The 25,840-nt window shown below is 47.2% G+C and overlaps 1 protein-coding gene across 12 annotated transcripts in view; it reads left to right on the top strand.

Annotated features, from left to right (window-relative positions):
- ARHGEF7 (Rho guanine nucleotide exchange factor 7) overlaps positions 1–25,840 on the top strand; it is a 184,035-nt gene that overhangs the window by 53,818 nt on the left and 104,377 nt on the right. Inside the window, exon 1 of one of the 12 annotated variants that reach the window (XM_074387440.1) lies at positions 15,220–24,131. The exons of the other annotated variants lie outside the window; for them this stretch is intronic. Coding sequence (XP_074243541.1) covers positions 24,126–24,131 — 6 coding nt within the window. The 5' untranslated portion in view covers positions 15,220–24,125. Of the gene's footprint in view, positions 1–15,219; positions 24,132–25,840 lie in introns of those variants that run through there. 12 annotated transcript variants of the gene reach the window in all.

Below are 25,840 nucleotides of genomic sequence, written 5' to 3'. Positions count from 1 at the left end.
GGGTGTCTGAGTAGAGTGTACTTGCTCAGTGCTGGATGAGGCTCGTTGGTGACAGTCTTTGAAAGCAAATTAAAAAATAGGGTGAAAAGTATTAAGAGTAATCTCTCTGTTTATAGAGTTACACTTTCATATTTCTCCAGCTTACATACTTGAATCTACAAGTCCCTTGACTTCACGCTTTGCTCTTTTAGTTGAGGAAGTTGGCTCATGGGGTATGTGTTCAATTTTCATGCACAGTTTTTACGTGATTGAGTAAACATCAGTGTGATCTGTGAAGCTGCTTGCTGAATGCCTTCCTAATGGGAAAAGGCTGTTCAAGTTTGATTTCAAGAGAAAAAGGAAGAGACAACAGTGAGGCTCTAAGAGCAAAGCTCTTAGGTGGCTGCCATGGTCTGAATGTTCATGTCCCCCTCTGTAAACTCCCGCGTTGAAATCCTAACCCCTAAGGTGACAGTATTAGGAGGGGGGTCTTTTGGAGGTGACCAGGCTCACCAATGCGGTTAGCACTCATATGAAGGAGGCCTTGGAGAGAGCCCTCTCCCCTTGTGCCATGTGAGTTTGCAGTGAGTCCAGCTGTGAGGAAGCAGGCCCCCACCAAATAATGAATCAGTCCATGCCTTGATCTTGGACTTCCCACTTCCAGAACTGTGCACATACATTTCTGTGGCTTATGAGCTGCCCAAGTTATGGTCATTTTGTTACAGCAGCCTGAATGGCCCAAGGCAGTGGCCGAGAGTATCAACACGTGGTGCATTGAGAAGAACATGTTCATAACCATGATGAGGGGCTGGCATTCTAAATACATAAATAGCTCTTAGAAGCCAATAAGGGGGATTATAACGAAATAAATTCAGATCTATAAATGGAAGCAGTAACTGAATCAGTGCTCTAGGAGGTCTTTAAAGCATAGTCTCTGGAAATGCGGTCCTGGAAGTGTATATTCTCTTAACATCCCTGAAGTCATGACAGTCTCCCGTTCCAAGTCACATGGTGGTTTTGTTCTCTAAGGCTGCAGGGAAGTTTGTGATCACCTTATCCTGTCACAGTGTCACATCCTCTCTTGACTGCTTCTCACCTTCACACTTTTTGGGAACCATTTTCGCAAAGGTACCTCAAGCCATGATAAAACTTGTATTTAAAAAACCAGTCTTGTTTTCTTTGCAGTAGATTTGAACTGTTATTTGCACATTTTGTGAAAGCACCCTGCTGCAGACTGGGTTAATAGCAGAGAGAGGGGTCCTGGTGCTGTTAACCAAGGCCTGGCAAAGTTTTTTGTAAAAAGCTAGATAGTAACTATCTTGCTTGGGGGAGGGGGCGGGGGGGGGGACGGCGCATACCTCTGTTGCCATTATTTTGCCATTGTTGTGTGACAGCAGCCAGAGTTGGCATGTGCAAACTAGGCATAGCTGTTTTCCAGTCAGACGTTATTGATGCTACCTTCTTCTCTTGGTTATAGTAGCTATGTGTGTAGACACGTGGAGCATCCAAAATCTCCAGATGAGGGATACTCAAACTGTATATGGAAATAAAAACTGTGGAAAGCATTTGAAAAAAATCATCATTCCACTTGTATCAATAAGTTACCTTTATTAACATGTTGCCGTATTTCTTTCCAGCATTTTTTAATGCCACAGGCTCACTCTCAATCCACACCTTTTTTTTCTTTTCACAGAGTTGGGGTCAGAGTGCAGACAGATCCCGTTGGTTACTTCCCCCAGAATGTGTTTCGTTTCTCGGCAGAAACAGCCTAGGCAGGATTGGGGTGAAATGCATGCTGCCTGGGAGGGCTGGCTGGTCTCAGAGCCTGGCAGCCTGGAGGGGTGCTGTGCTTGGCTAACTTGTCTTGACATTTTGCCCCCTTTTAAAGGCCGCCTGTCATTTTTATCTTCACAGAGTAGCAGGGTCAGATTGGGGAGTCAGAACCAGGAAAAGATTCAGGTGTTTGACAAGTTCTCCAGGCCTCTGTGTCTGTCTTGGGAGGATGCTCCACCTTCGTACCCACTTGGTGGCATCAGTTGGAGATGCTCTGTATCATAACCCAGCCTCAGGATGCAGAGGGACAGGGCAGAGTGGAGTCAGAGTGCTGACTGGGGGCACGGTGTATTCACTGATTGGAAGCCTGTGAAGTTTCATCTACGGATTGCTTTCCCAGGAGGTTGGCAATTTGGAAAGCACATTTTGGGTGTGCTGTTAGGGCTAGCTTTAAGCCGGCTTGTGTTTGATGACTGCCAAGTGAGTGTGGAGACCGCTGCCTCTCCCCACACTGAGTGGAGCTGTCTCACGTTAGAGGATGTCATTTGCTGCCTGCAGCATGTGGTCTGGAGCGTTGGGAGGTCAGCGGGTGGTGGGGTGTGCCCGTGAGTTGGGTGCGTGTGTCTGTAGAGCGATGTGGGTGCCATTCAGTTTTATCAGGCTGATTAACTGCTTGTGGTGGTGGTTGCATTGCAGTGACTGGGTCAACATTGTACACTGTTTACTTTGATAAAAAATTTACTTAATTAATTTTCAAGACAAATTTGTAATCTCAGATTGGTGTTAATAATTCATAAAGTAAATTTCCGTCCTTTGTCTCCCCTCCCTCTGTACTGTTCGGATAAGTAAATGGGGCGCCTGAGGTGAACAAGGTAGAATCAGCGTTAGCTTATTTCCGTGTAAAAGGTTTGTTTTGAAAAAAGAGTGATATTTGCTGCTTTTTAACATCTAGGTAATGTTTTATAGAGACTGCTGAGCTGTTTTGGGATTGGATGATTAAAATTGATTACTATTGTGGCTCATGCCTGTAATCCCAGCACTTTGGGAGGCTGAGGCCGGTGGATCACGAGGTCAAGAGATTGAGACCATCCTGGTCAACATGGTGAAACCCTGTCTCTACTAAAAATACAAAAAATTAGCTGGGCATGGTGGCGCGTGCCTGTAATCCCAGCTACTCAGGAGGCTGAGGTAGGAGAATTGCCTGAACCCAGGAGGCGGAGGTTGTGGTGAGCCGAGATTGTGCCATTGCACTCCAGCCTGGGTAACAAGAGCGAAACTCCGTCTCAAAAAGAAAAAAAACAAATTGATTACTATTTTATTTCTCCGAGCTTATACTGTAAGACCATTTACTGATTTTTACATTTAACTACACTTAAAATGTCCAGATGGTCGTGCCCGTGGAATCCCTCTGTTGGCACCTGTTGTATATCGGCATCTTCATCTCTTCCAGATTCTTGGAAGGCTTCATTCTGCCCCTTTGGTCCTCAAAAGATTTCTGTCCACCCAGCGAGGAAGAGGCCATTGTGCAGTCTTCTGTCATCTCCGTTTCTGTCTCCCTCTCTTGCTCTTCCTTCACCTTTTCTGCAGTCTTGCTCTTGCATGTCAGATTTCCTGGTCATTAGGAGGAGCTGGGAAACGCCATGTGTTACCTGGCCGTAAGTGGCTTAGTTCACTAAGTTTTCCTGTAGTGCTATTTTGAGTTCATTGTCTTGCCTTAGTGAAAGTGGACATCTGGAGGTGCGCTTTCCTCCAGCTTTGTGAAGATACACCTTCTGGCTTTGTCCTGCTCCATGTCCACACACCATGCCTCAGCTGTGCGAGCGGTCTGTTCGTCTGTACCTGGTGGTCATAGGTGGAAGGGATTGGAAATGCCTGGAAGTCCTTGCAGCTTCTAGGAAGCAGTTTGCTGACACTTCATCTGGGTGTGCGAGGACCGGAGGTTGCTCGCAGTCCTCGGGTTGGTTCTGTGCAGCGTGCTTGCTTCTGTGTGTTGGGTGAGACTTAAAGGATGCATCCATTGCGTGTGTCTCAAGATCTTACTACTGTCTCCTCTTTAACCATCCTCCTCTCTTGGGATCATAGAGCAGTGTGAGTTTGGCTCTTCCCAGTTTTAAGTTGAATTAAATAGGTTATGGCCTTTCACAAGGTAGATCTGCCTTCTGGGAGGGGGACCAGTTTCTCTAAATTGAATATTTGTTTGTGGTAAGCTGCTTATTTATATTCACAATAGTTCACTGAAATAGCCACTAGGGAGTTGATGGGATAATTCAGCAGCTGTGCACTGAGTGCCACTGTGGGTCCCACACTGTCTCAGAAGCTGTAGAGACAAGGCCCACACTTGTATGGTTCAGGATGTGCAGAGGACAAACATGTTCACGACAGAATTCCTGGTGCTGATGGAAGCCATGAAGAAGACAGTGGGGGGAGAGCGAGGGAAGGGGAGAGGGTAGGAGAGCAGGACTGCTGTGTGAGACTCAAGGTCTGCGAGCACCTCTCCCGGGGCCATTTCAGCTGAGGGTGCTGTCCTGTGAGTGTGGGGAAGGACACCCACACAGAAGAGTGGCCGGGCAAAGGCTCTGAGATGGCGTTGAGCTTGCCTGCCGCAGGCTGGAGCCTCAGTGGCTGAGTGAGCATGTGGGGGTAGGACTGGAAGCCCCAGGGGTAGGTCTCCTGAGCTGCTGGCTCCTTACTGGGCTGCCTCTGTTCCAGGCACTTTGAAAGGTATTGCCTCAGACATCCTTACAGCAGCCCTGGGAGGTGGGACTGCCCACTTCTCCTTCTGGATAAGGAAACTGAGGCATAGCAGTTGAGTCCTTGTGAATGTCTTAGTCTGTTCTCACACTGGCCGAGACTGGGTAATTTATAAAGAAAAAAGGTTTCATCTACTCACAGTTCCAGAGGGGCGGGGAGGTCTCAGGAAACTTAATAGTCGTGGCAAAAGGGGAAGCAAACACGTCCTTCACATGGCAGCAGGACGGAGAAACGCAGAGTGAAGAGCAGGGAAAATCTTCTTAATAAAGCGTCAGATCTCGTGAGAACTCACTCACTGCCACGAGAAGAGCATGGAGGTGACCACCCCCAGGATTCAGTTATCCCCCACTTGGCCCTCCCATGACATATGGGCATTATGGGAACTACAAGTCAGGATAAGAGTTCGGTGGGGACACAGCCAAACCCTTTCAGCTGCACAGGTAATCTGACACCAGCACCGTGCTCTTCCCAGGACTCTGAGCCCCACTCTGTAGGCTGATAGAAGTGTGGATTTTAGTCTAATGATGGCCAGAAGCTGCTGGAGGATTTTTAAGCATGATCTTTTACCCATAGAAAATATTCCTGTTGTTTCTGTGTGGAGAGTGACTGTAGGCGAGAAGAGATGCTTTCTGCTGTCAAACTGCAGCCTTTGAGGTCTGTAAGGCAGTTTCTATTTGCTGAGGATTGTGCGTGATGTGCCCCTCCCCTCTGGGGGCACACTTGTGTGGTGGATGTGGTTACATGGCCAGTCCCTGGACTCGGCCTTTGCTTCCCCCACAGTTTCTTCCCAGGTCGATGACTCCACCTGCTGCGTCCTCAGTCTCTCCCTTCTCTTCACTGAGTTCTGTGCCCTGTGTGGTGATGACGCAGCCCCCGCCCCGTGTCTCACCTGCCTGCCACCTGTCACTGCCTAAACACTCGCCTGGGAAGGTACCCATCAGGTAGGGTCATGTCCGGAAGCCTAACCATGGTGAGCGGGACCCCTGCGTGGGGACCTCTGTCCTCCATCTGTGCTCGTGGGCTTTCCGTTCCAGGTGTGTCACATGATCTGAGATGTCCCTGTGTAGTATTTGCTGATTGGCTCATTTGATAAGTAAGTGGCACGTATTCTATGCTAGGCGTCATTCCGGTGGCTTCACAGAATTCTCTCATTTAAACCTCTAACAGTGCTGAGGAAGTGGGCATTGCTTTAGGGGAGAAATGGAGGTATTGAGAGGTCTGGGAATTGGGCCAGGGCCACGCAGCTGGTGTGTTGTGGCCAAGGCTGAGGCTGTGCCTGTTGTGATGCCCTTCCTGTCTCTGTGCCTATTGAAGAAACACACGTGATTTTGTATTCTTTATCCTTTCGTCCCTCCACCCTCAAAGGAGTCCGCGTTTTTCCTGTTGCAAACGAGTCAGGGGCCATGGTCATTTTAGGAGCTGAGCTCAGGCGGGGGTATGAGACATGCTATCAGTGGAGTCCGTGTGTTCTGCATGCAGCTGGAATCTAAGGACCGGGTCTGTGCTTACTGAGAAGGGGAGGGCCACACCCCTTGAGAACGTGTGCTCAGTACCCCTGAGCCTTGTCGGTGAGTTTGCAGGTTCTCATACGGTACTGCTGGCGATCCCGTTAGGCACTGCTGCCCCGGTGCTGCTTGTCTGGACTAAATCAGCTAGCCACCTGTGTCCCTGGGACTGTCACTGGGAAGGCCTCTCACTAGCCTCTGACAGAGTGGCCTAGAGTGGGTAAAAGACCTGTCTTTCTGGGCTGTCTTGAATTTATTAGGTCACGTTCATTTTTCGGCATGCTATTGAACAAGGATGTTTGATGTTGGCCAGATGGTGGGGAAAAAAGTGTTGAGGGTATTTGTTTTTATTTTCTGCTTGTGAAAAGTGAAGCAGAGACAATCATGCCAGTGAGTGGGAGCAGTGTGAAGCTTGAACTTGCACGCAGTGTGGTCCTGAGAACCCTGGAAGAGCACACTGCCTCTTCTCCACGCAGAGGGAATTCTGCGTTTTCTCAGTGCCTGTCTTTTGACCTCCTTCCCCTTTGAAACTTCCTGTTTCTCGGTTTGACTATGGCTAGTAAAGCAGGGTTCTTTGATCATCTTTTAGTCATCGCCTTTATATTTTCATTTAAAAATAAGGAAAATGCCAGCTGATCTTGTAGGGGTGGGAAGTCCCCCTGTCTCTTTCTTGACAGGCGCTTGCCCTGAAGCACTCTGAGTTCCTTTACGTCCTGGGAACCAGCAAGAGAACAGGTTCCCAGTGAGTAATAATAAAAATACAAAACCCTGAGTCCTTTTCAGACCATATTTAGAAGTGCAGTCTATATTTAATGTTTTAAAAAATAACTTTCTTATCCAGAATATATATTTTGGGCCAGATTTTTTACCTTGGGTATTTTCTCTGATAGTTTAGAGAAATGGAGTGGTCTTCGGTCAGAAGTGATACAGTATTCAGATGGAATGTTAACTCTTGCCCTTTAGGGGAGGTTTCAAGGTTAGATTGGGTGGTATCCACATGGGATTCTGAGTATGGGAGTGTTTTGAAAAATGCTGACCTGAGCATCTCCCTGGAGAGTTTCTGACTGAGTTAGCTTGGTACTTAGTGCTGTCCAGCTGGGCAAGAAACACTTTTAAGAGATCGTTAAGAAATGTAGGGCCTGTCAGAAGGATTGTTCATGTGGGTGCTTGTTTGAACAAAAGGCCCGCAGATGATGAGTGAAATGCTTTTGTTTTCCACCTAGGCTGGGGATGCTGAGCGGATGCTAGAGAGAGCCACTTAATGTGCTGTTCCCTTTTTTTTTTTTTAGTTTTGAAAAGTTTAAAAGTAACAGAAAGGTTGGGAGACTAGAGTGTGGTAAATATCTGTGTGCCTTTCTCACAGATCACCAGCATTCTGAGTTTAAATGCCTGTGTCTTCTTCTTTTTTTTTTTCTTTTTTTGAAGCAGGGCCTTGCTTTTGTCACCCAGGCTGGAGTGCAGTAGTGCGGTCTCAGCTCACTGCAGACTCCGCCTCTTGGGTTCAAGCAAGTCTCATGCCTCAGTCACCCTAGAAGCTGGGATTACAGGCTTGTGCCATCTCGCCCAGCTAATTTTTTTGTGTTTTTAGTAGAGATAGCATTTCGCTATGTTGACCAGGCTGGTCTTGAACTCCTGAGGTTATAGGCGTGAGCTATCGCACTCGGCCTCAAATGGCTGTTTCTATTTTATTTGGCCAGCTATTCAAGTCATATTGTAGACGCCATGATCCTTACCTCTGAATACTTCAGCATGTGTATCTTAAAAATAAGAACATTCTCTTACGTAACCATGGTGTTATCACACCCAAAAATGTAGCATTGTTTTATTTCCGTATGCTGTATCCCATAGTGTTATCACTTATGCAGTCCATATTGAGATATCTGTGGTGGTCTCAAAGTGACGTTTATGGCTTTTCTCTTTTTAAAATGTAGGATCTGAACAAGGGTCATGCATTATATCTGGTTTATCTTTAGTTTCTTTTCTGTAGGATCGTTTTTCTGCCTTCATTGCTTTAATGTTAGGCTTTGACGCTTTTGAAGACTCTAGGCTTGTTACCGTGTAGCATGCCTTACAGTCTGGACATTATTTGGTTCAGCTTAGACATTTCTGGCAAGGATTCTGCATAGGTGATGCTCTGTACTTCCCATTGGGTCCCAGCAGAAGGCACTTACTGTTAGCAGGCTCCGTCACTGCTGGTCACTAGATTAAAGTGACGTCCACCAGCTGTCTGTTAAAAGGGTGCCTTTCCCTTGTGCTAATCTGTGGGTGATACTTTAAAACATGTGACTCTTCTGCCCCCCAAGCCTTTCACTGATGCTTCTTGTGTCCGCTGCTGATCCTTGCCTGAATTACTTCCTGCTGTGGTTGTTGCCAGGTGGTTCTCAGGCCGTTTGATGTGAGGCTGCCTTTAGGGCCTCCGGCTCCTGTTGGTAGGGCACTGGAGTGTGGTGGTGGGCGCCTAAGCTAGAAAGTTGTGGGATGTGGAAGAGGAGAAAATGTTAGTTTGCTTTCAAGACTCCAAAGATTCTATATCATTTGTGAACTTACTAATTTACTTCTGAGGTCTGTTTTACTTCCCTTACAAGCTTTTCATTACCAAGCAAAAAAAATCAATCTTTGACTCAGACTGAAGCCATGAACTGAATTTTATCCATGTGAGCTTCAGGAGTGAATAGAAAGAAGTTGATTGACAAGAAAGGAACACATGCAGATAGGATGCTTTCCATATTGTGAAAAGTAATGGTGGAAATATAGAAGAGGTAGACATGTAAGATTCTTTAAAAAATCCATAGCAGCAGCTTAGTAGTAACAGCTACTGCTTCCAGAGGAACTTCTCAGTACCAGAAGCCCCACGAGGCAGTGTTGCAGGGCAGAGGCAGTGATCATGTTACAGGAAGCAGAAACGAAGATGTAGAGAGATCAAGGAATATGCCCAGTGTCTAACAGTTACTAGGTGACAGAGTTGGGATTGGATTCCAGTTTTACAGTGATTTCAAAACTTCCAAATTGAGAATTAAAGATCAGCCCCAGCAAGAGAATGCACATTTGGTGGAAATTATAGACACCTGGAAATTTAATCTTTATGGGGAACTACATAATGTAGTGTCCACAATGTTCTGCATTTTGAGTGTTTCATACGCTTGTTTATAGAGGTAGCTTACCTAATCTGCAGCATGCAACTGGAAGGACATTTAAGATTAAAAGGTGTCTAATTGCAAAAATGTTAGCTTTCAACATGTCCCCCATCGTTTTGGGCATGGTAGGTAACTCAGTGAAGGCCACTGAGTATAGTGAAAGACTTACTACTTGGGAAAGAAATTGGAGCAGGTGATTGGCAGCCTGAAAGTTTGAGTAGTGCCTACCCTTGCTGTATTTGCTGTTTATCTCTTAGTGATGAATGTATTTAAAACTCAAACTGTTCAGCAACTTTATAGATTCTGTGTGTATTAGTTATAATGTGAAATGCATTTTGTACTGTGGATCATGCTCAAGAGTTTGAACATTTTCCACAGGGAAGTCTAAGAAGGATTGGGACAGGGCAATGTTGGGATTGGTAAATTTGTGTATTAAAAGGGTTTCAAGTTGTCCCAACTTCAAACTGTATATCCTTTTGCTGAAAGAAGACCTGGAAACTTCCTTTTGTCTTGTTTATGGCAGTTTATTGGAATCTCGGTTTAGAACTGGCCCCTCGAAGAGGTGGAGGTCATTTCATAGGACTTGGAGCATGTCCAGAAAGAGATAGGACAAGATCATGAGATCTTTTGACTGGGGCATTTCTTGGATAGATCGTGTTAACAACAACAACAATGACAACAACAACAACAACAACAACAAAACAACTGGGAAGCAGAGTCTAGATTTCATTGTGGTGAACTTGGGGTACTTCTCCAGGTGCTGTTCATCAGTTTGCATTCAATTCTGAGAAAATGTCTTGTGCTGTGTGCCTTGCCCTGAGGGAGTGTACAGGTGAAGCAGGTATTTGAAGCATGTGGAGCAGTGCATTGGAGTGGATGGAACCCCTGTAACTGGAACGGGGGCAGCAGCTGTAAGTACTTCAAGAGAGGCGCAGCTGTCGTGGCGTTGGGATTCAGAGAGGGGAAGAAACATTCCAGGTGGAAATGGAAAGATCTTCAGGTAGGAAGCAGCCTTTGAAAGGGCAGGGGCTCAGGCCTGTAATCCCAGCACTTTGGGAGGCTGAGGCAGGCAGATCACGAGGTCAAGAGCTCAGACCATCCTGGCCAACATGGTGAAACCCCGTCTCTACTAAAAATACAAAAAAATTAGCCTGGTGTGGTGGTGCGCACCTGTAGTCCCAGCCACTCGGGAGGCTGAGGCAGGAGAATTGCTTGAACGCGGGAGGTGGAGGGTGCAGTCAGCCGAGGTCGCACCACTGCACGCCAGCCTGGTGCCTGGTGACGGAGTGAGACTTTGTCTCCAAAAAAAAAAAAGGGCAGGAGGCCAGACATCGTGCTGCTGTTTGGTTGGCCAGTGGGCTTTTCAGGTTGGTGTGTTGAACTGAACCAGCAGAGCATGGTGGATTTGGTGAGTTGTCCTAAATGTGAATTCAAGGGAAATCTTAAGCGCCTCAGCATTGTGCATCCTGACTGCTAGGGGATGGGATAACTTGAACCTGGTGTTTGTTCAGAGGAAATCGGAGGAATTTATTCACAGAGTGACCTTAATTCACAAGCATTGGAGACCGGGAGAGTGGGAACACCGCCATTCTGGATCGCAGAGGTCTTGTTGGTCTTCATGGTGCTGAGCATGCTGGTGTGCTGCTTCCACGTGACAGGTCCCTGTTCTTCGAAGGGGTCAGGACTTTTTGAGGAAGCATTTCTGAGACTCTTTTCCTCTGTACCTAATGGAGCCCCCATCTTCTCTGGCCAGCTTCCTTCTGCGGGGTGCTGAGTTATTATTGCCCTGTGTGTCATACAGTGGACCTTCAAGCTGCCTTTGGTGGTAAAAGCTTGTCCGCACGTGTTGCACACAAAAGGCTTTTTTCCAGCTGTAAATCTGAGGAGCCTGAGAGGAGGAGAAGGTCTTTCCACACCTTATGCATTTCTGTTGCTTGGTTTATCGGTATGGCTGGGCTTCTTAACTAAGGTGTCATGCCCAGGGGGCAAGGGGAGCATGACCTGGGGTCTGACAAATGTGCCAGGAACTTCAGCTCTGGTAAACTTGGAGACTGCTCCCACCTTCCATCTCAGTGTGGCTGCTCTCAGCTCTGCTCCTCCCATTGGGAGACTTGGACTTGATGTTTAGAATGCAGTTTTAGGGTTTGGATAAATTAGGCCTCGTATCTGTGGGCTCACACAAATATGGTTCATGACCTCTGGTGGTTCAGCTTACATGATTTTTTTGACTTTTCCATGGTGCAAAAGTGATACACATTCAGTAGAAACAGCGCTTTGAGTACCCATTCAGCCATGTTTTCAGTATGGTATTCAGTATATCACACGAACTGTTCAACACTGTGTTATAAAATATGCTCTGTATGAGATGATTTGCCCAACTGTAAGCTAATGTGAGTGTTCTGAGCACATTTAAGGTAGCTAGGCTGTGCTGTGATGTTGTATAGGTTAGGTGTGTCAAATGCATTTTCAACTTAACGATATTTTTTAGCCCACAGTGGGCTTATAAGGATGTACCCTGTCGTAAGTTGAGGAGCATCTGGATGGCCCTATGTGGTAGAAGCAAGGTGTAAATAGGCGTCAGGCACACTATGTCATTGTACTCGTGCGAGCAAGTTTTGTTAAATGGTGCTTATTTTAAAGTACACATGCAGTGGGCATGTACTGGGAATTAGAAATTAAATGGAGAAGGCAGACAGATCTAGCATTCTATACCATTAGTTGGGAGTATTGGCATGTATTTTTTTTTAACAATGTTCTCATTGAAAATGTGATTATAAGCTTATTTTTTTCAATTTCTCTCAGAAGCTGTCTGGCAAATGGTTTGATTCTCTGGATGTTTTTTGGTGGGGTCTACCCTTAGGTCTCATCTCCACCATCATCTGCAGCTTCGTCTTTTCTAATCACTCAAACCTCCTTTGAACTTTTCATGTTGTCTGCTGAAAGTTGCATTTGCATAGCATCAGATAGTGCATTAACTATGTGTATGTTCTCATTTTATCGATTATTACAAAGTCTTGTGAATGTTTACCTCTAAATCGTCTCCTAATCCATTTCTTCTTCCCGTTATGGCTTCCTATGAGGGAGGGAACTTAGTGTACTTGCCCTGTCTCTCACCTTGCCCACAGCCCCTCTGAATCCCTGTTTTTGCCAATTGTACTGTTTTATGATTTTCAGTTTTCTAGTAGTCACCTTTTAACCTGTTTCTTGACTTGTCATCATAGACTTCTCTCCTGTGTCAAAGATGAGGAGCTCTGTGAGTCTTCACCAGGCCTGTGGGGAAGGGTTGAGGGGGGGTCTCCTGCTTATGGCTGGGTGGGCCTGCATTTTTAAACCCTCCCTGTGTGATTGGGGTAGGATGGTGATATGGTGTGACTCTGTCTCCACCCAAATCTCACCTTGAATTGTAATAATCCCCACCTGTCAAGGGCAGGACCAGGTGGAGATAATTGAATCATGGCAGCTTCCCCAGTGCTGTTCTCATGATAATGAATTCTTCTCACGAGATCTGATGGTTTTATGCGGGGCTTCCCCCTTTGCTTGGCACGCATTCTTGTCTGCCGCCCTGTGAAGAGGTGCCTCCCCCGTGATTGTAAGTTCCCTCGGCCTCCCGAGCTAGGTGGAACTGTGGGTCAGTTAAACCTCTTTTCTTAGTAAATTACCCAGTCTTGGGAATTTCTTCATAGCAGCGTGAGAACGAACCAACACAGGTGGTTATTGTTGAAGTCTTTGACCTACCAGCCTGCCCTGTCCTGTTCCTTTGGCTATAGAGGATAGGATTTTCTTGAGGCTTTTTGTCTGTACCTGTTGGTGTTTCTGGGTTGCAGTTTGGGGCATTTGAGTTAAAAAGAAAACAGAGAGAACCCGCTGGAGTGGTTCCCGGCCCTGAAGCCCTTAACTAGTCTGCCTTCTCTCTAACGTTCAGAGGCTGATGTCTGTTTTATAGGCAGCATCCAGTGCTTTTAGCTGCACTCAGCTGGAGGAAGGGGAGATGCATCTTCTCCATCTTTCTGGGAGTCATAGGTCAGTTCTTTTTGTGCTGTGCTGTTATTTCCTGTCGATGGGTTCTTCCTGTTTGTGAATAAAAGCCCAGTTGACTGGCATCAGAGCGGAGGGGACTGTGCAATCCTGTGTGTGGGTTACTGGCCCTGAGGGCTTCACTGTGGGGCTGGTGTGTCTGGGAGCTGGTGGGGAGAACTGGACGGAAGGCTCTAGAAGCAGCTCCATGAGCAGAGCTGAGAGAGACACCTCTGCACCTGTTTCCTGTGTCACACTTCAGATAGGGAAGAGCCTAGGCTGGCAGTGGAGCTCTCAAGGGATCTCACTTCTGGGTAGAATTGCTTTTTTTTTTTTTTTCCCCTCTGTTGTGTGGGTCTGGTGGCACCTCAAGTTCACCTCCCGTTAGAATCCAGTGCAGGCAGCAGCTTCTCCTTAGAGAAGGGTCTGGGTGCTGGGCTTCCCATCCAGGAAAAAGGGGCTGTTGGGCTGAAGTCCCTGAGCTGTGTCGTATGTTGTCTTCCTGTGTTAGAAAACTGTCTTCGGTTCTCCTGGGGCTCCCCCACAGTGCTGCTCTGAACTGTTAGGTCATTCAGAGTCCATCTGGGTCCTGTTTCCAGGAATTTCCTCAGACTCTATTTAGACTGCTGATACCTTCCCCTTCCTTTTTAGCACAACAGTGGGTTTCTTCTTTGTTCATTTTTAAAAGCTTTTTCTTTCTGTTATTTTGCTGGCACCTTGGGAGGGATGGGAGTTAGAGAGGTGTTTTCAGTTGGCCGTCTTGAGAAATGTCTCAAAACTGGAGTCTTAGAACTGCTTGAGTTTTGAAGTTAATGGAATGGGCTCATTGCCTTTATCGCTTTGGGGGCCTGTGGAGGCTGTATGGGGTGCTGTGTGTGCCGTGGGTTGTGTTTGAGACTGCTCCTACTCCCTTAGGTGCTGTGTGGTATGTCCGCCTGACCACTGTGGGATACCACTGTCCCCTGGTGCCCGCTCCTGGCTGGCAGTGTGGCGTGGGCAAAGCAGGGCCGGTGGGTTCAGATCTTGGTTCTGCCTTTGTAACCTTTGTCACAGTGTCTTTTGGTAGCTCATTTTTTTTTCTTCCTGTAAGATAATACTGGCATACCGTCTACACTGTGTTCGAGCCGGCACAGCATGCTGTGGTTCTAAGCAGGGAGGTGTCCTTGGTTTCCCTTGCCTGGCGGGGCTGTGCTTCCCTGCCTTGCATGCAGGTTGCTTCTGGACTGCAGAAGGAAGAGAGCCTCTTGGCGAGATGAGTCCTGCCTGCGTTCCCACTGCTGCGTGCCTCCTCCCCGCTCTGCTCCTCCCGCCCCTTCCTGGAAGCTACCTAAAATACTTGGTTACCTCTTTTTTGAAGATGTGTTCTCTCTCCTAGTGTTTGGGTGTTGATGCAGTGGAATCCACAAAATTGAACAAGATTTGATTTTCATTTTAAAGTGAAATAAATCATCTGGGTGCATGTTGGGTGAGAGTGCCATAATTGAGAGCATCCATCATCAGACTTTAATTTTATCCCTGGGGTGTAGGAGTAGGTGGGATTAAGTAAAAATCTACAGAAACCAGGAAGGCGAAAACCTGGTGCTGGATTTCTGTTTCTCACATGTCCCCGACAATACGGACCATTTGCATTAAACTTAAATAGCACCACTTACTTAAGATTCATTTTTCACTCGTGTTCTGAAATCACAAATTCCATTTGACAGAGTGATAGGACAAAATTATACCTTAAACTTTGCAAACCACACTTCAGAGCTGTGCCCAAAATAACAATTTCTTTTGTCAAAAATAACTTCCTCATCAAGTCATTGGAGGAACTGAGCTGACTGGTGGCATGTAGACCACTAAAGCTTCAGTGAGCTGAGAAAGCGTGTGCTCGGTCCCACATTGCAGAGGCCTCGCTGTTGGTATTGAGATGGTGGAAAGTGAGGAGAAGGGAGAAGAAGACTTGTCCTTTCTCCATTCTCTGGTCTGGTCTTTTTGGGGTCTACGTAGAGGCGCATCTGCCAGCGCCACCCTGGAGGCAGGAGGCGTTCTTCCTGCTCTCCTATCAGTACTGACAGGGGTGATGAAGGTCACTGTGCTTGTTGGTGAGAGTGTCGGGAGGGTGGTGTGAAAGCAGCTGGGCTGGAATGGAGCCGATCACAGTGCGTCCTGTGGCCTGGGATCCCCTTTGTTTGCATTTGTGTGGCTCTAGTGCTGCAGTGATGTCACTTAGCTCCCGGGACTGTCTGCATTTTTGTGCTCTTATTAATACATGTTTATGTGTGCGTTTGCCAGAATGCTGTGTCCATCATTGTTGGCTCCTGGGACAGCTCTCCTTTTTCTGCCTCACTGACAGTGGAATTGGCTCATGTGGTGGGCTCTGGGGCTGGTGAGATGCATCTGAGGTGCTGAGGCGTCTGGTGGTGTGGGCCTGGACTGCCAGTGGTCCTGCTGCCTGATAAAGGAGACCATTCCTGAAACTGCAGCGCATACAGGGGAGAGCAAGAAAGATCGTGGAGAAAGCCCCTGCTTCTGAGCCTGTGGCCCTTGCCATTCTTGACGTATTCATTGTGTGAACCAGTAATTTCCTTTTTTTGTTTAAGCCAGTTTGAGTTGGGTTTACTTGCTTGCAGTGAAAAGATTCTGACCCAGGATCTTTATTAGATGAAGTGTTATTCACAATGTGTGTTGTGTTATACATTATGACGTATCACACGATCTATTTTGTGATGTAGCTTGCTATTTTTATTATGTGGAAGATAATCCTGAATTGCTACACTGCCTATGAATTTGGAAGCCGGGGTGAGGCAAAGTCACTAATATTAGGTTATCAGTAGGGGAGCCTTTCAAATCTCAAACATTGGAGTGTCCTGTGACCCGTTTGTTTGTCAAGTTGTGTCCGCTCTGCAGAGTGGCTGTAACATCTGGCATCCAGTAAGAAGGTGTGGTCACTCAGCTGGAAGAGAAAAACCTAGGACCTGAGAGTGAGTGGATGTGCTGGGGATTTTCCACCAGTGTTGTCCCGTTTCTGGATGCTCTTCCCCTCTGTAGGTAGAGCCTTGTTCTCTTTCCCTTGTGTACAGATGGGCTGGTGACTCCTTTCTAATGAACAGAGCGCGGCCTGCACAGCTGCTGAGGCCAGCTCATAGGGTTCCTGAAGCTGGAGGCCCTGGCTTCCTTCCTGCGTGTGCTCTGGGGTCGGTCACTCTGTGGAGTTCATTGTCCATGCTCTGAGGCTTCAGAAACTGAGGCCTCCTGTCACAGCTATGCCATGGAGTTGTGGTAGCACCTCCTCAGTCCCAGCAAGGCCTCAGGCTGCCAGAATCCTGCAGTTCCAGCTGACATCTTGATGACCTCCCTGTGAAACCCAGAGCCACACTTCGCCCAGCTAAGTGGCCCTGAACGCTGACATGGAGAAACTGAGATAACAGATGCTTGTTGTTTGAGCCACTGAGTTTTAGAGTGAGTGTCTGCAGAAATGGATGACCAGTGCCTGTGCCCGGAGGTGAAGGGTGGAGCCAAGCGTGTGTCTCTCAGAGCCCGCCGCCATCCCTCCCTTCCCTACCTGCCTTCCTCCACGTGGTGCTCGATCCACCGAGAGTCTTCTGTGGAAGGATGTGCTCCTTCAGGGCCGACTTGTATTAGTGTTTTTTTTTCTTGGAAACTTCTGTAAAACAGCAGCCATTAGCAGTTAACGTGATTACTGTGTTTAGGGTTTGGGAAGAAAGGGAAAACATTGTTTGTCATGGAGTGATAAGTACTCTATTGACAAGTGTTTCTTACTTTGAATAATTGAGACTTCTGTATGTGTCTTAGCCAGCTAAGAGTTTCTATTATCATGTATTAAAATGATAAAAGTTACTCTCAGTGCCCTAACTGCTTCAGTTAATGAGTTTTGTTTTTGTTCTTGCCAGAAGTACTTCCTCTCCTTCGAGATTAAGTTCTGTTGGGGAAAATACGGAATTAGGGGATGTTGCCACCTCCTGCTAGATGATGCTGTGCAGTTCCCACATCTCAGTGCTTTACAGCCCCAAAGGTTTACTATGTCAGTTACATGTTAGCTGCAGATAAGCTGTTGCTCTGTTCCAAGTGTTGTCTTTTTCAGCATCCAGGCTGAAGAGCAGCTCCATTTTGAGCCTCGCCTTTCTCATTTAAGGGAAAAGGTAGGAGGTTGGCTGAAACACTCAAAGCCTCCCAAGGCTTGTGCTTCAACCACTGTGCATCCTTTCTGCTCGCAGAGCTGGTGTCTGCCTCTTCTGTCACATCTCATTGGCAGAGTCATGTGGCCAGGCCTGCCCCTGCCTGTAGGAAGCTGATGGGCATCACTGGGCCGGATGCAGACTCTTCTCGGGAGGCCAGGGGAGTGAATGAAACCAGCCTTACTGTCTGCTGCAGTGAGCCTGGGTTAGAGAGACAGAGGAAGTTGGAACATAGTATATGGGGTGTGAACATTTTAGGTTGGGTCGGTGTCCGCTCTTAGAACTTGTGCCTGTTGAAGCCTTTTTATTTTACAATAATCTCTTTGGTTGAAGCTGTCCTGCAAACCACTGTGGATATTTCTGCCGATAGTCCTCCTCTGGCCAAAGGTTTTCATGTTTGGGAGCACAGGTGACTTTAAGCTCCCTGATTTTGCCTGTGTGTACATGGAGGGTCACTCTAAGGGACTTAGCCTGCCAGATGGATGCTGTTGACCAGCCGAGTCCCGTCTTCCTCACGTCCAGATGAGTCCTCCTCCTGTCAGGTGTTAGTTCAGGAACTAAATAATAAATGTGGCTGCTATAGTGTAACCGTAAATTGAGGAATATGCCAAAATAGAATTCCTCTGGAGGCATGGCATAAATTAAGGCTGGAAGTTGAGTCTGGGCCAGATTGTAGAGCCTGTGATGACTGGTTCCAGCACGTTTGGCCTCAGTTTCTTCTGTGCGGTTTGGAGTTGGAGTGCAGAGTGCCCAGGAACAATCAGCCTGGACAGCAGTGGACAGGCTGGACAGCAGTGGGGAGGGGACACCAGACAGCGACCTCCTGCTATGTCTGTTAAGGATGGTGGCTTTAGGTCCACATTTGCATGGGCTTGCCCCTCTTCCTTTTTCCTGCTCTAAAGTCTGTAGCCCCATTGGGAGTACACACCCTCTGTGAAGCCCTTTCTGACTTATGTTACAGGTGCCTGCTTTCTGCCACCCTGGACTACTTGGTGACTATTCCCCCTCTTCCTCAACACCCACGGCGACTTTCCCCCACCGTCTTTTTGTGCCTATGGATGTCACTTCTCTGGGCCGATAGGTTGCGGGGGAGTCCTGACCAGCCTTGGGCAGCAGCCTCTCTGGGGAGATACCAGAGCCTTCCCTGCTGTGTCTTTCATCTTCCTTCCAGTCATCTCCAGGCCGCGCCTCCTTTTTCTGGAACCAAGTGTGGGAGACACCGTTGTGCTGCAGAGGAGTGAATGCCCGCTTGCCTTCTGTGGATTTTCACTCATATTTTTTTTTTTTCTGGTTGTCCTATAGCTAGCTACTGAATCCCCCACTGCTTACCTTCACCCTTCTCTCATTTTCTGTTCAGCCAGCTCTCTTGACCCTGATCCTTCCTTGCTCGAAGTCATGTTTTTTTTGTTTGTTTGTTTTGTTTTTAATTTTTAAAACACGCTGTATCAGAGGAATCCTTGAGTTTTACAACCAGAAGTGACTTTGGAGGTTTAGCTGGTTCAGCCACATCTCTCCCTTGCCAGATGTGGAACAGGACACACGCAGCTGTGTGGAGATTTGTCCACCCCGCAGTGCCAGCTGCCTAGGGGTGGGGGTCCCTCTTGGGTACCGAGTGGCCACATGCCCACGTTTGTCTGGGATGGTGTTGCTCTGCATCCGTGGTCCCAGGTTAATGACTAGCAGTGCTCCCTTTTTCTCTCAGCAGTGGTCTGGATGGCAGGAAAACTGCATGAGCGTCCTACCTGGGCCACCATCGTCCTGTGGGCTTTAGACCCTGTGGCGTCTTCTGTGCCATCCTTGTGTCAAAACTCTTTTTTTCCCTGTCAAGTTTGTCATCAAAAAGACTGGCCCGTGTTATTACAAACAGAAACCAGCCCAGATGAAACAACTGTTGAGTCTTCATGAGTATCTCCTGGTATTGGCTGGGTTATTGATGCTTTCTCTTGTCTGAAGGTAATTTTAACCTTCTCTGTGGATTAGGTAATTCTAGGGTTTTTCTCTAAGCAGAGGAATAGGATGTATATGCTTGTGAGGAAAACTGGTTTGCAAGTTCCTCATGGGTGTTGAGTGTGAGTCACTCAGGACAGTGATTAGTGGACTGCCTGTACCCTGCCTTGAATTTAGTGATGCCATGAAAGGAAAAATGCTGCAATACTTTAGGAAGTTGCTAGCAGTCCTTGCTTTGATTGGTTCAAGGGGAATGGCATACCGTTTATCAAAGTTCATTCCCACAGGCTGCAGGCATAAGGGCCCTCCTTCAGTCTGCAGAAGTAGAGGGAGTCTGGAGGATCCCACGGTTGGTGCCCAGGAGCTAGACGAGAGCTGTGTGTGGGTGGCCTGTCTGCTGTCACCTCCACTGTGCCTCCGAGTTCGAGTGCACCTGGGAGGAGCCCTTCCGCATGGGAGAAGCAGGACCCTCTGCGCTGAGTCTGAGATTGACGTTTCTTTCCCTCCAGTTGCTGGTAGGCCCAGTGTACGCAGTCAGGACCTTCAGGAGGAAGGGTGTTGGTGGTGTGTTCGGGCAACACCCCTTTCTGCTGCTCTGAGATCCATGTGATTTCTGCCTGCCATGCACGAGTCCCCCGGCCAGACCTGCTATTGAGGCTCATGTGGTTCCTGACACTCAGCTTCGTGGGCAGTGCCGTTTGAGTCTGTGATTATGCATTGACCATACTAGATTAAAAATGGGCTTGAGCTGGCCGTGATTACCACTAGAGGGTACAGTGTGAAATGGTGCTAGGCTGTTCAGTGTTGTGTGGGGAGTGACAGGTGTGCATCCGTGGCCTGAGAATTAGGGTGAGGGAGGGGCAGGACCGTCAGGGTGCCAGCACAGCTCACCAGAATCCCAAGTGAGCTCTCAGAGTGAGCTGGGGAGGCTGTCTTCCTCTTTTGTGTTGGTGTCTGCAGTCCTGCTCTGAGTCTCGGATGGTGAGGACAATTCAGGCTCTCATGACTGAAAGGTGAAGTCGGTCATTTAGTGTGTGCCGGGCAGGAGTCTGTGACAGAAGCAACTGCTTCAAGACTGTGGCTTCTGGATGGAGTGAGGTGATCTCCGGGGGTGTGAGTTGGAATCTTATCGACGGACATCTGTGGAAGGATGGCGCCTGCTTGACACTGGTGGCTGTAGAGCTGTGAAGTCATGTGCATGCGCAGGGTTTGCAGTGCATGGGTGTGCAGGCATGTGGCCCATTCTTGCGCAGTGGGACCGGGAGGTGTGTGGGTTCAGGAAAGAGCACTGGATTGGGATTGAGGAGTCTCCTGGGACCCTGGATGAGCTGCTGCACTACTACGGCCTTTGCTCACCTGTGCCGGATCACCCTGGCTGTGGAGGAAGCTGCCGTGTGCCGGAGCCATCTTTTTGTCCAAGAAATGTCAACAGCTGCAAGAAGAGCCTTAGCAGCTCCCCATACCTTCTGTTGCTTTCCCCCTTGCCTGGAGCATCTTCTCCTCACCTGGCCAAGTCCTACACACCTTTCCAGACTTGAATACTCCTTGCCCTCCACTGCCTCAGCCCTGTGGCCCCGTTCCCTCTCTGCGTTCCCACTCAGCTTGGAGACCACAACCTCCTACATCTGCTTTCTCTCTTGAAAGCCCAGCTTTTTTTTTTTTTTTTTGAGACAAACTCCAGGCTGGAGTGCAGTGGTGTGATCTTGGCTCACCACAACCTTAGTCTCCTGGGCTCAAGTGATTCTCTTGCCTCAGCCTCCCGAGCAGCTGGGACTACAGGTGTGTGCCACCATTCCCGGCTAATTTTTTGTATTTTTAGTAGAGATGGGATCTCACTATGTTGGCCAGGCTGTTCTTGAACTTCTGACCTCGTGATCTGCCCACCTTGGCCTCCCAACGTGCTAGGATTACAGGTGTGAGCCATTGCGCCCAGCAAAGCCCAACTTTTTTTTTTTTTTTAAAAACTTATTTTGTATCTTTGAATATGCTGTCATATTTTAACCTGGGTTATATTAATTATGACATTATACCCCTAAATCCTTCAAAATGATCTCTCCAAAAATAGCTCCATGTTCCAACAGAGCGTAAATTGTAATGTCTGTCATGCGTGACAGTATTAGTGATGTCTCAACACCATCTGATACGTGGTCTGTGTTCGCATTTCCCCAGGTGTGCCCAGGTATGCTTTGTAGGTGGTTTATCCAGAACGGCCCAGTGCAGGGTCGTGCATGGCATCTAGAGCCTCTCCTAATCCAGAAGAGTCGTGTTTTCCATGGCCCAGAATTGTGGACAGATGTAGTGTCTGGCTTTTATAGGTGCCCAGGAGCTGCTTATTCAGTGAAGACACATTGAAGTCGATGGGGATGAGAACTGAAGATACTTTTTTTCCTGTTTGGCTCAGGGGAGGGGTCTCCCCTCAGTCTAACTGCTAATGATGTTCAGTGTTCGATTAAATACCATGCCCTTGGTCCTCCTCCATGCCGTTGTCTTCTGGACCTAGAACTCGATCTCCAGGCTTGTGGCTCCTTCGAGTCTCTCCGCAGTGTTTGCTGGAATCCGCCTCGTCCCCCTGGTCCCTGAGGCTGAAGTTCTCTGACTTAGGACTGTAGACGTCTTCCTCAAGTAGTGTCTGTGTCTCACCCCTTTCTTCTACGGTCTGATAGTCTAGCACAGGCGTCCCCAAACTTTGTACACAGGGGGCCAGTTCACTGTCCCTCAGACCGTGGGAGGGCCGCCACCTACTGTGCTCCTCTCACTGACCACCAGTGAAAGAGGCGCCCCTTCCTGAAGTGCGGCGGGGGGCCGGATCAATGGCCTCAGGGGGCCGCATGCGGCCCGCGGGCCGTAGTTTGGGGACGCCTGGTCTAGCGCCTTCTAGCCTTTCTTTTTTGTGCCCTAATTGCTTTATATATGGCCTGTGTATTTCGTAGAAGGTAAGGTAATTTTCCTAAACAATGCCAGCTACAATTCAGCTTCTTAAGAAGCAGTTTCTGCAAAGCATTGCAAGAGAAATGAGGTCTCACAAACATACTTCAATTTTTTATTAATAGGATTGACAACCAAAGACTGTCAATCTTGGTGACACAGAGAGTAGACCTGAGAAAATCCTTGTATTTTGGGGCTTCGTTTTTATCTCTGAATGAGAGGGTTGACCTGTAAGTAATGTAGATGATTCATCTCTCTGTTCACTGGGCTTTTTCTTGTGGTTATTTTGCATTTTTAAAAGTAAGAGTTTTCCTTGGTGGAATGGAGCTATCCGTAGGTCTGTTTTGATAAGCAGGATTCAGGGTGCCCTTTTCTTTTCAAAGGTGTGGGGCATTCCAGTTGCTGCTTCTTGTTCTTAAGTGTGTTCCTCTTTACCTGGTAAGTATGAGAAGTCTGAGGCCTGAAGGGCCCCGGGCAGGGCTGTATAGCAAGCAGGTGGCCATGGTTCACCCAGGGAGGCTCTGCTCCGTAGACTCAATTCTCTCCTCCTTCCAGCGCCTCCACCTCCTTCCCACAACGTGCTGCCTGTGTTGTGCCATTTTGTGTTTGACCATGGGAAGTTGTTTTCCTTTTTTAAAAAACAAAAACAAAACAAAATCGTTAAGACTGAAAACTCACAGATAATGGGAACTTTTAAGCAAGTATTTTTCTATCCTTATTTGAATACTCTGGGTTTTTTTAAGTCCCTGGTTTGATATTTATTGTATTTCATTATGTAGTTTGTATTGAAAGTAAAATATCAGAAATAAACACTAAATTTTAATATTTTCTGGTGGAAAACTGGTAGGATGATTTCATTTTGGGAATATCAGATCATTCCACTGCACATTTAATGCACTTAAATGTAAAAGCAAGGGTGAGTGTTTTAAATTTGCTTTTCCAAATGGGTAGATTGTAAAGTGTATCATGGGGCGAATTGTGTCTGTGCAGCCACCCTCTTCCCCAGCATGGTGCCTGTGCAGGGTGGTCCAGCTGGTAGGAAATGTGCCTTTGCCGGTGTTGTGAGCCTTTCGCTGGGCAGGATTCCCAGTGACCTTCCTTACCTCACCAGGAGCTTCTCACCCTTGGCTGCGCATTGGAGTTACTGGGAGAGGGTTAGCATTTTGATTTCAGAGGCTCTCCCTTAGAGACTCCAGAACACGACTGGAGTATCCTGCTCTTTTACGGCCCCCGAGGAGGTCCTAATGTGCAGCTCCTGCTGAGAATCACTGCTCCTGAGGCTGAGCCTGGAGACAATGGAATACCGTTTTAACTTCCTTCCCTCCTGCTGCTCCTCGCCCTTGCCAAGAGTGAAAATACTGCTTTTTGAAGCACCCAGCGGGTCGTGGTGGGGAATGAATGAATCCTGTCTAAGATGACCTGCCAGCATAACCCTAGGGAACAATTTAGTGTGTTAAATGCCATGGTAATTCTTATATATACACTGATACACTTTTCACAGAGATTTTTCTATCAAAGTTGACACTTCCCTCTTATTTCCATAGTACAAAATTTGTCTGTATTCAGATTTTCTGTTTGTTTTTTTTGTTGAATAGATGTTTATTTTAGGAAATAGTCTGCTATTTTTCTCTATAGAAGCACTTCAATCTAAACATTCTATTGGCTGAGAATGTGCATTTTCCCCTCTCAATGGTAAGGATTTGCCTCATCTCATTGTCTAGCTTCCTGTTGAGAAGTGTGGTGTGTGTATTCACTTAAGCTCTGATGTCATATTGAAGCCCATTGGTGGGCGGTTTCAGCCAATCAGATGCTTCCTGGTATCCAAGTAAGAAAGATATATAGTTCTGGAATAACAGGAAACTTCACGTTTTTCACATCCTGTTATTCTGGGTTTTGTGACTTGCTGCCTTGCCAATATGAAGGTTAGTAGAAATGTATATATGTATTTCTTTTTGTAGTATACCATGACTTTAATTTTTCAAGCTCTCAAATTAGATCTGTAGTGCTGAAAGACAATGAGATCTCTCATTTTAAACATTTTATGATGAATAGAAATTTTATGTTTTGTGTATAAGGAAGCTGAGGCCTATTTAATTCTTTTTTAAAGATGCAACTTAACCCATATTTGTTATAGATGGTTATGCCAGCCTAGGTGATGCTCTCATTTGAGTTGGAATTTCTTCTTAAGTAATAAATATTACAACAAATGTATTCTATGTTAAAGATGATTCTAAGGACTTTTATGAGGAAGGATTTAGCTTCATGAAATCAGTTATATTTTGTGCTTTATGTTAGAAATGGTGTCAGTAAGCACATAGAATGTTTAGATGTATTCACAGCTTTCCTTTTACATTTTGTGGTTTCATTTCATATTTTCTAGTGAACTTTAAGAAAGTGACCTCTGGTTTTCAGCTCCTTTCATGACTCTGTTAGTGATTTGATGGCTTTTTTCTTGAGGTAGTTTTTCAACTTCTGATTTTTCTTTTTTTATTTATGTTTAAAGAAACATGACTTTTTACTTATTTCAAAAATTATAGACAGAAGGCCTTTGGCTGGAGATGAATTTTGAGTAATACAGGACTTTTCATATTTGGCGTCACTTTTCTTAGCTTCTCTTGGCGTGAGCTTCATCACGGCAGCGTGCAGCGCCTGCAGGGTGGGTGGCTGGTGGGAGGCTGGTGCGCGTCTCCCTTCCGCTGCCTTGTCACTGTGTACCAGCCTCTGTGTTGGGTGTTGGGAGATGCACAGTCGCCTCTGCAGCTTTTTTAGTTCAGGGAGCCCTGTAGACATCCACCATTAGACTGTCATGACACATGTTCTGGGGGAGCCTGACTGGGGACCTCACCGGATGTGGTGGGGGCAGCAAGGCTGTCAAGGCAAGGCTCTGTCAGGAAGCAGGATGAATAAGGATTAGCCAGGAAAGGGAGGGGACCGAAGGCAGGAAGAGCTGGAGAAGTGGGGCTTCTGGTAGGGCGTGCTAGAGGTGTGGGGGGAGGGCAGCCCTGGGGAGAAGGAGGGCAGCCCTGGGGAGAAGGCGGGCCCTTGCCCACGGATGCCCATTTCTGGTAACCTCAGTTAGAACATATGGCAACAAGATACACGTTTTGGTGTTTAAATACATCTTTCTGTTATTTGCACCTCTGAAAAATTTTTTCTTAATTTTTCTGGAACACAGTTGTAGATGATTTGACTGTTAAGTTTATTTTTGCTTGAGGTTATTTGGTGATCAGAAGCCATATGTAGTCTTTGCGAGGTATCTGAGATGAGAGCTTTTTTTTTTTTTTTGGTGGGGGCCGGAAAGTGATTTATTTAGGCAGAGAGAAAGACGAGAGAGAGAAAGCTTCCACGATTGTGGAAGGGGACCCAAGTATGGAATCCTGAAGAGGAAAGCAGCTTCCACACTGAGTGGAAGGGGACCCGAGAGGGGGAAATCCGGAGAGAGAGAAAGCTTCCATGAGGACGGTGGAAGGGGAGCCAAAGGTGGAATCCCGAGCTCTTTGACATGGCTGTGTGTGTGCATGCCTTCTAGACTCTGGTTGCAACATAGCTAGGCAAACCAACGTGCTTCATCTTTCCAACCTCCAGGGTGGGTGGTGGGAAGTGCCCACCAGTGGCAATGTGACCAACTCCG

The sequence above is a fragment of the Saimiri boliviensis genome, chromosome 16, assembly GCF_048565385.1.
Source record: "Saimiri boliviensis isolate mSaiBol1 chromosome 16, mSaiBol1.pri, whole genome shotgun sequence".
NCBI lineage: Eukaryota > Metazoa > Chordata > Mammalia > Primates > Cebidae > Saimiri > Saimiri boliviensis.
The sequence above is the reverse complement of the archived record's forward strand: the minus strand, read 5'-3'. Positions and strand labels throughout refer to the sequence as shown.